A 12,759-nucleotide genomic window follows, 5' to 3' on the forward strand; every position below is an offset into this window, starting at 1 on the left:
AAATAAACCCACATGGACATTAAAGAGAATGTGCCTCCTGTTTCCTCGAACGCACCTGAGTGAGTGAACCCCTACAATATATATATATACCGTATTTTCCGCTTTGTAAGACGCACTTTATTTCCCCCAAATTTTTGGGGGAAATGGGGGTGCGTCTTACAAAGCAGATATACCGCTTACCGTTACAGGCTGGGATGAGGGGGTGCCCGCTGCTGCTGCCGCCCACCACCACCACCGCTGCTGCTGCTGCCCACCACCGCTGCTGCTGCTGCCCACCACCGCTGCTGCTGCCGCCCGCCACCGCTGTCGCCCGCCACCGCGGTTGTCCGCTGCTACTCCGGTGCTGCGGGGGCTCTGGCGACATTTTGTGAAAGACCAGAGCCCCCCGGCAGTTCGTCCATGCGTTCCTTCCTGTATGACTGACTCCGGGAAAATGGCCGCCGAAATCTCGGGAGATGAGATTTCAGCGCTGAGATCTCATCTTTCGAGATTCCGGCGGCCATTTTCCCGGAGTCAGTCATACAGGAATACATGGACGAACTGCCAGGGGGCTCTGGCCTTTCACAATATGTCGGCAGAGCCCCCGCAGCACCGGAAACAGCCCTGCAGCCCCGAAGCCCCCCTGCAGCACAGGAGCCCCCCCGCAGACCGCCTCATCCCAGCCTGCAGCACAGGAGCCCCCCTGCAGACTGCCTCATCCCAGCCTGCAGCACAGGAGCCCCCCTGCAGCACAGGAGCCCCCCTGCAGACCCCCTCATCCCAGCCTGCTGCACAGGAGCCCCCCTGCAGCCCCCCTCATCCCAGCCTGCTGCATAGGAGCCCCCCTGCAGACCTCCTCATCCCAGCCTGCAGCAATGATCCACTCCTGCCTCCAGCAATGACCCTGGGACCCTGATCCACCGCAGCCACAACCCCTGGTAAGTAATAAGACGCATGGATTATAAGACGTCCCACCAATTTATTAAAAAAAGTTTTTTCCTATTTTTCTCCTCAAAATTTGGGGTGCGTCTTATAATACGGAGCTTCTTACAAAGCGAAAAATACGGTGTATATATATATATATATATATATATATATATATATATATATATATATATATATATATATATATATATATATATAAATATTTCTGGAGGTGGTGTTGAAAAATGCCTGACTCCAAATTAGGCACTGTCCAAATTTGTCAAAAACTGCTTCAGAAAAAGACTTCTAAAAAAAGGAGCGTTTCCTGGAGGGGCTATGTGAGCATAGCCTCTTTGTGTTGCATTTCCCTTACTGCCGCTGTAAAGTCTTCAGCAGTGATGCCTTTGGATACCAAGTGACAGAGTTGTGTTGATGTCAGGTGTTGATGTATGTGAGGAATGAAAGCTTCTTTTTATTTGGTGTGAACTGATGACTAAAATGAATTAGCATTAAGTAAGAGGTTTTCATTGCTACACAATCCACTCCCTGTCAGAGCATCCTGGAATAAATGCAGCACCGTATGAAAGCAAGTAAACCAAGGCCGGATATAGCGGCTGTAAAGTGTCTGCAGTACATCACATTAACTTCACAGGCGTGAGTGCATTAAATTGACTGTCTGGATGTTATTTGGCTCATGTAGAGATGCTGCATTAAAAAAAGAAATGAGATGCCTGTGTAAAGAGCAAGCTGTTAGCTTTCTGTCTGATGAAAGCCTCGTTACAGATACATAACAATTTGGGTATCTAATGCAGAAGTCGGGGACCTAAGTACAGAGGCCGGTTGGTAGATGATGCTATTGGAAGCTCATATTTCCTGAAGGACATATATTCTTGTCTAGCAGGAATTCATGAAGCCTTCAACAGTCCTCACCTCTTAACTTCCAAGTAATCCACATCTTGTGTTTGTTTCTAAACATATGGTATGTACACAGCGGACAGGTGCACGTGTGCGCTGCACACATGGTGTGTAGGTATTAGATCATATGGGAAACTAACATCATGCCTCTGATATATTTACTGACAGCTTCCATTCTGTTGTCAAAGCTAACAAAGTTATCCAGCTGTTTTAGGTATAAAACATCATCAATTTATTAGTGAAGATTAAAAGGTTTAAGGTCCTTAAAAAATATTGCTTCAAGGCAAAAACTGACGCCTTTCAGACATAGAATTGTCCTTAGTCATGGTCTTTTGTGTTGTTCCTGTTGCTCTCTGGACATAAAACAAACCTATAATGTATATTTCTTAATGCTGCCTGAATCCCACTTGGCACCGTGGACCTTTTATTTTTGACTCATGACAGCCTGTTCTGGGCTGTGAATTATTTTACATGCCTGAAAGCAATGAGATTCCGCTATTCTGTAAGTGTTAGAGATAAAAATGTCATTCACCTCCGAGACGTTGTTGCTTAATACAAGAATTATTGCATTTTACTATAAATATTGTAATAGAAGTGAAGTTCTGTAGGTATGAAGGTGTTGGGAGCCGGTGAATCTCGGAGGATGATTTCTGTTCTTTGTCTTTTTGTTTTTTGTATATACAAATACTGTTTTATATTGACACACATAGTTGGAATTCCTTAGTTAGTGTCCATATCAGTTTGTTCTTCTTTGAAGCAGACAGTTTGAATTGTCCTTTGTGGCCTGATGAGAAGGTGAGGTACGCAGTTGAGCGCCATCATCAGTGAGCAGATTAAAAAGTCACAACTTTTCAAGATGACTTTTCATGTTTCTTACAAGTCAGAAGTACAAAAGAACATGTTATGTGACCTTGTCTGTCTGAGAATGCTTAAATGGGTTGTCCAGTTTATCTTTATTTTTACATAAGTGTGTTGAAGACATGATTTTGTGGTTCTTGCTAATATGCTAACTGCCAAAAGCAAGCGACACTACTCTGTCCTTCTTCTCCTGGACCTGTCTTCTGTATTTGACACTGTGGACCACTCCCTTCTGCTACATATCCTCTCATCTCTTGCCCCTATCCTGGATATCGTCATATCTGACAGACCGAACATTCAGTGTCTCCCTCCCCCACACCACCTCCTCACTCCCCCCTTGTCCATCGGTGTTCCTCAAGGCTCTGTTCTAGGACCCCTACTCTTTTCCATCTACACCTTCAGCGTAGGACAGCTCATAGAATCCCACGGTATGTAGTATCTCTACGCCGATGACACGCAGATCTACATATCTGGTCCTGACCTCACCTCCTTACTTACCAAAATCCCACACTGTCTGCTATCTCGGCCTTCTTTTCTGCTCACTTTCTAAAACTGAACATGGACAAAACAAAATTCATCATCTTTTCCCAATCTCACTCTACCCCTCCACCAGACCGATCTATCAATGTCAATGGCTGCTCACTTTCCCCAGTCCCATACGCCCGGTGCCTCGGGGTGATCCCCGACTCTGCCCACTCTTTCAAGCCACATATCCAAGCCCTTGCCTACTCCTGCCGTCTCAAACTCAAAAAATCTCCCGGATCCACGCATTCCTTGACCGCGACACCAAAAACACTCGTGCATGCCCTTATCATCTCCCACCTTGACTACTGCAACCTCCTACTCTCTGGCCTCACCTCTGGCACCACTCCAATCCATTCTACACTCTGCTCATTTACCTGTCTCCCCGCTATTCCCCAGCCTCTCCCCTATGCCAAGCCCTTCACTGGCTTCCTATCACCCAGAGACTCCAGTTCAGAACCCTTACAGTGACATACAAAGCCATCCACAACCTGTCTCCTCCATACATTTGTGACATGGTCTCCCGGTACTTACCTACACGCAACCTCCGATCCTCTCAAAATCTCCTTCTCTACTCCCCTCTCATCTCTTCTTCCCACAACCGCATCCAAGATTTCTCCCGTGCTTCCCCCATACTCTGGAACTCTCTACCACAACACATCTGACCCTCGCCTACCATGGAAACCTTCAAAAAGAACCTGAAGACTCACCACTTCCGGCAAGCCTACAGTGATCCTCAACCTACTGAACCGCTGCTCACCCAGCTCTACCCCCTCCTAGTGTATCCTCACCTATCCCCTGCAGACTGTGAGCCCTCACGGGACAGGGTCCTCCCTCCTTATGTACCTGTGTGCCTTGTTTTTTACTCATGTTTAGTTGTATTTGTCTATATCTGCCCCTTTTCACATGTAAAGCGCCATGGAATAAATTACGCTATAAAAATGTACAATAATAATAATGATAATAATATACAGGTATCACAGGTTCTCCTCCTACTCTTGTTATTGTAGCCTTCATCACACACTGCACAACTCTCGTGATCTCAGAATGGCTGCTCATGGAGTGACAAGTGTCCAGACCTGTCCATCAGCCTCCTCCAATTAGAAAATGGCTTTCCTATGTGCAGTGTTTTTCAGAAATCAGGAGTGTTTTAAAAAGGATGTTCTCACTTTGTCCACAGGATCTGCTTTTATTCAATGTATAATAGATACAGGTCCCACATAATGTGTGCTGCTGACAGTAAAGGGGTGTTTGGAATTGGCATACAAAAGAATGGGAATTCTGTCCACCTCTCCACTGACAGTAATGCGCGTCAGGGCCTCATTCTCCAGATCGATGCATATCCCCTTGGTGGGAATCCGTATCCCCAATACAGGTCCTTCTCAAAAAATTAGCATATAGTGTTAAATGTCATTATTTACCATAATGTAATGATTACAATTAAACTTTCATATATTATAGATTCATTATCCACCAACTGAAATTTGTCAGGTCTTTTATTGTTTTAATACTGATGATTTTGGCATACAACTCCTGATAACCCAAAAAACCTGTCTCAATAAATTAGCATATCAAGAAAAGGTTCTCTAAATGACCTATTACCCTAATCTTCTGAATCAACTAATTAACTCTAAACACATGCAAAAGATACCTGAGGCTTTTAAAAACTCCCTGCCTGGTTCATTACTCAAAACCCCCATCATGGGTAAGACTAGCGACCTGACAGATGTCAAGAAGGCCATCATTGACACCCTCAAGCAAGAGGGTAAGACCCAGAAAGAAATTTCTCAACAAATAGGCTGTTCCCAGAGTGCTGTATCAAGGCACCTCAATGGTAAGTCTGTTGGAAGGAAACAATGTGGCAGAAAACGCTGTACAACGAGAAGAGGTGACCGGACCCTGAGGAAGATTGTGGAGAAGGACCGATTCCAGACCTTGGGGAACCTGAGGAAGCAGTGGACTGAGTCTGGTGTGGAAACATCCAGAGCCACCGTGCACAGGCGTGTGCAGGAAATGGGCTACAGGTGCCGCATTCCCCAGGTAAAGCCACTTTTGAACCATAAACAGCGGCAGAAGCGCCTGACCTGGGCTACAGAGAAGCAGCACTGGACTGTTGCTAAGTGGTCCCAAGTACTTTTTTCTGATGAAAGCAAATTTTGCATGTCATTCGGAAATCAAGGTGCCAGAGTCTGGAGGAAGACTGGGGAGAAGGAAATGCCAAAATGCCTGAAGTCCAGTGTCAAGTACCCACAGTCAGTGATGGTGTGGGGTGCCATGTCAGCTGCTGGTGTTGGTCCACTGTGTTTCATCAAGGGCAGGGTCAATGCAGCTAGCTATCAGGAGATTTTGGAGCACTTCATGCTTCCATCGGCTGAAATACTTTATGGAGATGAAGATTTCATTTTTCAGCACGACCTGGCACCTGCTCACAGTGCCAAAACCACTGGTAAATGGTTTACTGACCATGGTATTACTGTGCTCAATTGGCCTGCCAACTCTCCTGACCTGAACCCCATAGAGAATCTGTGGGATATTGTGAAGAGAAAGTTGAGAGACGCAAGACCCAACACTCTGGATGAGCTTAAGGCCGCTATTGAAGCATCCTGGGCCTCCATAACATCTCAGCAGTGTCACAGGCTGATTGCCTCCATGCCACGCCGCATTGAAGCAGTCATTTCTGCCAAAGGATTCCCGACCAAGTATTGAGTGCATAACTGAACATTATTATTTGATGGTTTTTTTGTTTGGTATTAAAAAACACTGACAAATTTCAGTTGGTGGATAATGAATCTATAATATATGAAAGTTTAATTGTAATCATTACATTATGGTAAATAATGAAATTTAACACTATATGCTAATTTTTTGAGAAGGACCTGTATATACAGCTCTGGCAAAAATTAAGAGACCACCACATCAAAACCCTGTCATGGGCTGCCCAATCTCCAGACCTGAACCCCATTGAAAACCTCTGGAATGTAATCAAGAGGATGATGGATAGTCACAAGCCATCAAACAAAGAAGAACTGCTTAAATTTTTGTGCCAGAAGCAGTGTGAAACACTGGTGGAAAGCATGCCAAGACACATGAAAACTGTGATTAAAAATCATGGTTATTCCACAAAATATTGATTCTGAACTCTTCCTAAGTTAAAACATTTGTATTCTTGTTTCTAAATGATTTTGAACTTGTTTTATTTGCATTATTTGAGGTCTGAAAGCACTGTTTGTTTGTTTTTAATTTTGACTATTTTTCTTTGTCAGAAAAAAATATACAAAATTTATTGCTTGGAAATTCGGAGGCATGTTGTCAGAAGTTTATAGAATAAAAGAACAATTTACATTTTACTCAAAAATACACCTATAAAGAGAAAAATCAGACAAACTGAACATTTTGCAGTGGTCTTTTTATTTTTTGCCAGATCTGTATTTTTGCCATATTATGTGGCAGATAAGAATAGCTTTTTAAGGCGTTGAGTAAAACTTCACTAACAAGTATAGGAAGAGAGCCTGTAATTTGTATACAGTACAGACCAAAAGTTTGGACACATCTTCTCATTTAAAGATTTTTCTGTATTTTCATGACTATGAAAATTGTACATTCACACTGAAGGCATCAAAACTATGAATTAACACATGTGGAATTATATACTTAACAAAAAAGTGTGAAACAACTGAAATTCTGTCTTATATTCTAGGTTCTTCAAAGTAGCCACCTTTTGTTTGATGATTGTTTTGCACACTCTAGGTATTCTCTTGTACTGCATACAAATTACAGGCTCTGTACTGTACATTAGTAAGTGCCATATAATCATGTCACCTAGACGTTTGTTAAATGTTCAACCCCTTTAAAAGGTCAGCTCACAGTATCAAAAGTTGTTCCTTATCCATAGGATTGGGGATAACTTAAGGCCCCGTCTCACATAGCGAGATCGCTAGCGAGATCGCTGCTGAGTCACAAGTTTTGTGACGCAACAGCGACCTCCATAGCGATCTCGCTATGTGTGACACGTACCAGCGATCAGGCCCCTGCTGCGAGATCGCTGGTCGTGTCGGAATGGCCTGGACCTTTTTTTGGTCGTTGAGGCCCCGCTGACATCGCTGAATCGGTGTGTGTGACACCGATCCAGCGATGTCTTCACTGGTAACCAGGGTAAACATCGGGTTACTAAGCGCAGGGCCGCGCTTAGTAACCCGATGTTTACCCTGGTTACCAAAAAAAACAAACACTACATACTCGCCTTTCGGTGTCCAGGTCCCTTGCCGTCTGCTTCCTGCTCTCACTGACTGCCGGCCGTACAGTGAGAAGTGAGAGCGCAGCAGTGACGTCACCGCTGTGATCTGCTCTCACTGTACGGCCGGATCTCAGTCAGAACAGGAAGCAGACGGCAAGGGACCTGACGGACACCGAAAGGCGAGTATGTAGTGTTTGTTTTTTTTGGTAACCAGGGTAAACATCGGGTTACTAAGCGCGGCCCTGCGCTTAGTAACCCGATGTTTACCCTGGTTACCCGGGTGCTGCAGGGGGACTTCGGCATCGTTGAAGACAGTTTCAACGATGCCGAAGTCGTTCCCCTGATCGTTGGTCGCTGGAGAGAGCGGTCTGTGTGACAGCTCCCCAGCGACCACACAACGACTTACCAACGATCACGGCCAGGTCGTATCGCTGGTCGTGATCGTTGGTAAATCGCTTAGTGAGACGGGGCCTTTACTAACTTACTAACCACTGGGGATCTGTGACCACTACTAATCCTGAGAACAGGGCTTTGTGACTCTACAGATCCCTGTCTTGAATGAAGCAGAGGTGCGCATGTTGGGCGTTCATTCCATACATTGCATATGGAACTGTTGAAGGAAGCCTAGTACCCTAGTACAGCACTCAGCTATTTCTGTTGGTCCCATAGAAAATTAATGGAACGGAGGTTGAGCTTTTGCATTTCCGTTCTACTCAAGACTGGGATCTGCGGAGCCTAAATTAGGGATCCAGAGTACCATTCTTGGGATCACTGGTGTATCCAGCAATCGGACCCTCAGTGATCAGTAAGTTGTCCGGTATCCTAGGGATAGGGGACCTCTTTCAATTTTGGGATACGTTTTTGATAAAGGTAAGGGCCAAGGTATCTTCCCATCATCCTGATAAACATAATGGATAATGCATCTGATTTTTTAAAATGCTTTAATGTCGCCTGTCCTGCTGATTGGTTTCATTTTATTATTTGTCATATTTTACCTGAACAATGTTGTTTGTGTATTATTTTTTATGAAAACTACAATGACTGACGCTCACTTCATAGCAGTAGTTATATGATAACAAGGTGACCTCTGTATCTGTGCTGAACTGTTAGGGTATGTGCACACGTTGCAGATTTCTTGCAGAAATTTCCTGAAGAAAACCGGAAATTTTCTGCAAGAAATCCGCATTTTTTTTTTTGCGTTTTTTTTCCGTTTTTTTAGCGTTTTTTTAGCATTCTGCAAGCGTAATTAGCTTGCAGAATGCTAAAGTTTTCCAAGCGATCTGTAGCATCGCTTGGAAAACTGACTGACAAGTTGGTCACACTTGTCAAACATAGCGTTTGACAAGTGTGACCAACTTGTTACTATAGATGCTGCTTTTGCAGCATCTATAGTAAAAGATAGAACGTTTAAAAATAATAAAAAAAATAAAAAAAATAAAAAAAATGCTTATACTCACCCGCAGACATCAGATCTCCTCACCGGCGTCCGTTCCGTATAGATGGTGTGTGCGCGCAGGGCCTTCCATGACGTCACGGTCACGTGAGCTGTCTCGGCCAATCACAGGACAGTGACGTCATTCGGCAAGGTCCTTCACCGCACACCAGCTACAGGAACCGAAGCCAGCGTGCAGCACAGAGGCGGGAACACTTCGGGGGCCATCAGAGGGTGAGTATAGGACTATTTTTTATTTTAATTCTTATTTTTTTACCAATTATATGGTGCCCAGTGCGTGGAGGAGAGTCTCCTCTCCTCCACCCTGGGTACCAACCGCACATAATCTGCTTACTTCCCGCATCGTGGGCACAGCCCCGTGCGGGAAGTAAGCAGATCAATGGACCCCTAGGTGTGCGGAATCCCCTGCAATTCCGCATTTTAATGAACATGTTGCTTTTTTTTCCGCGATGCGATTTTTTCGCGGAAAAAAAGGCTACATTTGCACAAAAAATGCGGAATACACTGAAAATAATGGGAGGCATATGTTAGCGTTTTTTTCGCGTTTTTATCACGTTTTTATAGCGAAAAAACGCGAAAAAAACGCGAAAAATACTGAACGTGTGCACATGGCCTTAGTCTTCTTAGGTGGTCACTCTGATAAGGAAAGCAGTGTTTTTTTTTCCTTCCAAGTTATGTAGGCACAAATAGTACTGAGTCCATGTGTTGCGAGTCCTGCTGTTTCTCTTATTCATTCAGACAACACTAAACAATGATAGCGGGAGCTTCCTGGTAGAGGCGCTAGCGACAAATATGGCTGCACTGGATGCATGTGCCACTCTGAATCCCTTTTTATGAGCAAGAACAGGGACTTGCTCCAGCGCTGACAGACTCGATCTGCCCATTATTTACATGGCTCGCCACTCATTTGTATGTCTATCGTAATGCATTCCCTCTGCTATAGGAGTAATGTATAAATGTCAGTGGCTTTTCCCAGCATTAATAACTGTATACAAGGAGTTATTAAACTTTGTGTGTTTTGCTATCAACACCCCCCCAGCTAAATCACATGTGCTCAGATACATCTAAGTGAGGCTTGGGCCAGAGAGCTATTTGCTGTGGCTACAAGGCAAATTGTTCACATTAATGGCGTCCACGTAATACATGGACAACTTAAGTCTGCCATAACAGAAACGGCACTTGTAGATCTGCTCACACCTCTAGCTTTTAGGAGTCCCAGGTACCCTTCTCGATGGCGTTTGGATAACACCGGAAGTCACAAATACATAAACATCCAGATGTAGGTAGTCTTAAAACAAATCTGCCAAAAACCTGTAATTTTTCAGTTCTTGCTATATCCGTATATTTCAGTAACCATCCTGTATTTTTCCTTCCGTGCAATAGATCGGCTGATAAGTTAGAGAATGGATCTGATGCAAACAACAGAATCCTCCAAATCCAGGCGCTTGCCCGTCTTACATCTGCGGTAAGTTAAATGAATAGTCAGATATTATCTGTGACATCTTCTCTCATCTTTTACCGTGTATTACATTACCTATAGCCTTGTAAAAATGTAAACATTCTCCTTGTGTACTAACTGTAGTAATATAAATGGTTGTATTGTGCGACATTTCCTGCACATAGATTATTTAGAATCTTCACAATTTCACACTTTCATGTTGTGTATTCAGATATGTGTGTGTGTATATATAATATATATACTGTAAACATGCTGGCTTTTTCAGTACAGTATATGCTGATGTTCTGACCATGTCCTCTAAATGTACATACAGACATGGCAGAAAAATGCGCCATGGATTTTTTTTTTCTTGGCAAAATCCCATGGTGAAATCCAAGTCGTGCAGGATAATAGGAGGATTTGTTGATTAGCGGCATGCCTTGAAATCCATTCAAAAAATATATTCTTGCAAAAAGTTGATGGGGTTTTCACATGTACTTCACTGCAAAGTGTAATCTGTGACAAATCCACCAAGTCTTACTTCTGTTACTGCGAAACAAGAGACTTCAAATTATGGTCAGATTTTTCTTTTAGCGAGGCTATATTTCAGTTCTAGAATTGGAGTTTGCACAGTCTTTATATGTGGTTTACCTTGAGTGCCTAGTTTGCCAACTAAAGGCCCTCCTACATATTTGACTGTTCTTTGCCAAAATCTTCCTTAGGCTTATTCGACAGTCTAATATGCATGGGTGCCTCTTGACTCTTCCTCTGACTAATGACGTAGGTGGGGATAAGGAACCAGCACCTCTGATTTCGGACTGCAGATGCTTTTGCTCCCATGAGATCACTCATGGAGAACATAGGAGAGCTCAACAGCTCCTTTGTATGGAGGAGTCGGGAGAGAGAGCAGTTGGTCGACAGATATCTATTGCGTATGTTGGCTTAAATGTCAAGAAGTTTGCGGGAAAGTCTTGGATTCCAGGCTCTATCAAAGAACATGTGAGATCATCAAAAAGAAAATAGTCCCAAAAATCGTGCTATCATAAACATATCAGAAAATCCATCAATATGACCTAGGATTACTTCACTGCCCAAGTCATAAAAAAATAACCACATATGTTTGTTAAAAGATGCAATATTTTATTAACAGATTTACTTAAAGCAAATTGTAATTCATGAACTTAATTCAGATACAGTATTAACAAGATGCCTTTTGAGTGAGGGAAGGACTGCCAGAAAAAAAAACGCATTTGTTATTTTATAGCATACATATTAAGAAAGGGGATCATATATAGAGGAATCCCATTCACATATCAATAGACATGATTAGAAAGCCATTATACTATCGTGGCTTTTTAGGCATGACGTATTTTAAGAACAATACCAAAGCAGGAAAATGGGTAGATCTGGCATCAATGTTGTCCTAGTGCAATGCGTGCTATAAATATTATTACTTCGACCAATTCATCACTAGTATACGGTAAGTAGATTAACACAGAATTGAGCTCAGGTTTCAAGTAAGGTTGCTTATATAGATGGGATTAGGACTATACATACAAAGTATTGTTGCATCATGCGCTTCTGTGCTTCCATTTTCAAGACTTCAGAATAGAAGTTAGTCGCTATTGTGGCTTAAAAAGCGCATTTAGATGACTACCCAATTCAAGTAATATACAAATGTTTACACCAAAATGGCTTTTTACGCTCACAATAGAGCCCTGATTAACGTGAATGCAGCATGTATAATGTAAAGACCGGAAAGAAAAGCCTTCATTAAGAGCAGTAAATCCACACCTGTACCTGGCTTATTCACACACTACATGCAACGGTAAATAAGCGACAGATATGGATAAAAATATATATACTACTTATCTGTATATGCTGTTTATCTCCGCTTCTACATTGTATGTGGTAATATATTAGCATTATTATTATCATTATATTTTTTTTATTTTGATTATAGTAAGATTATCAATCAGCCCCTTTCACTAGAGTTTTATAATATATGCTGTAATTTTTGCATTATTTTGTGTCTCTGATTCCTGGTTGAATGACAGTAATAAACATATTTCTCATTAGTGGTCAGAAATGAATCCTTATTGAAGTAAGCATCCAATGGACGGAACATTATCACTGATATGAGGTTTCGCATCTAGTGCATGGTACATAACAGGATGCAGACTGTCATTTGCATGGGAAGATGGGATTTTTAGTTTCCTGGAACTACTGTTTAGCCATCAAACACCGCACCACACGTATAAACAAACGGGGTACTGCAAGAAGGAAAACTACTTGGGTGAGGATTGAGGACATTATAGTTCTGCACAGAGGTTGTACTATAAATGAGAAATAATAATGTTCCTGGCACTTTTAAAAAGCATTTTTTTAGTCAATGTGGAATATTTCATTTGCAGTATCAAAGTTTATCGGGCCTTT

The 12,759-nt window shown here is 42.7% G+C and overlaps 1 protein-coding gene across 1 annotated transcript in view; it reads left to right on the top strand.

Moving 5' to 3' along the window:
• Positions 1 to 12,759, top strand: part of RAPGEF5 (Rap guanine nucleotide exchange factor 5) — a 366,882-nt gene that overhangs the window by 126,262 nt on the left and 227,861 nt on the right. The window contains exon 6 of the mRNA XM_077268709.1: positions 10,269 to 10,350. Coding sequence (XP_077124824.1) covers positions 10,269 to 10,350 — 82 coding nt within the window. The remainder of the gene's footprint in view (positions 1 to 10,268; positions 10,351 to 12,759) is intronic.

This window comes from Ranitomeya variabilis, chromosome 6 (genome assembly GCF_051348905.1).
Source record: "Ranitomeya variabilis isolate aRanVar5 chromosome 6, aRanVar5.hap1, whole genome shotgun sequence".
NCBI lineage: Eukaryota > Metazoa > Chordata > Amphibia > Anura > Dendrobatidae > Ranitomeya > Ranitomeya variabilis.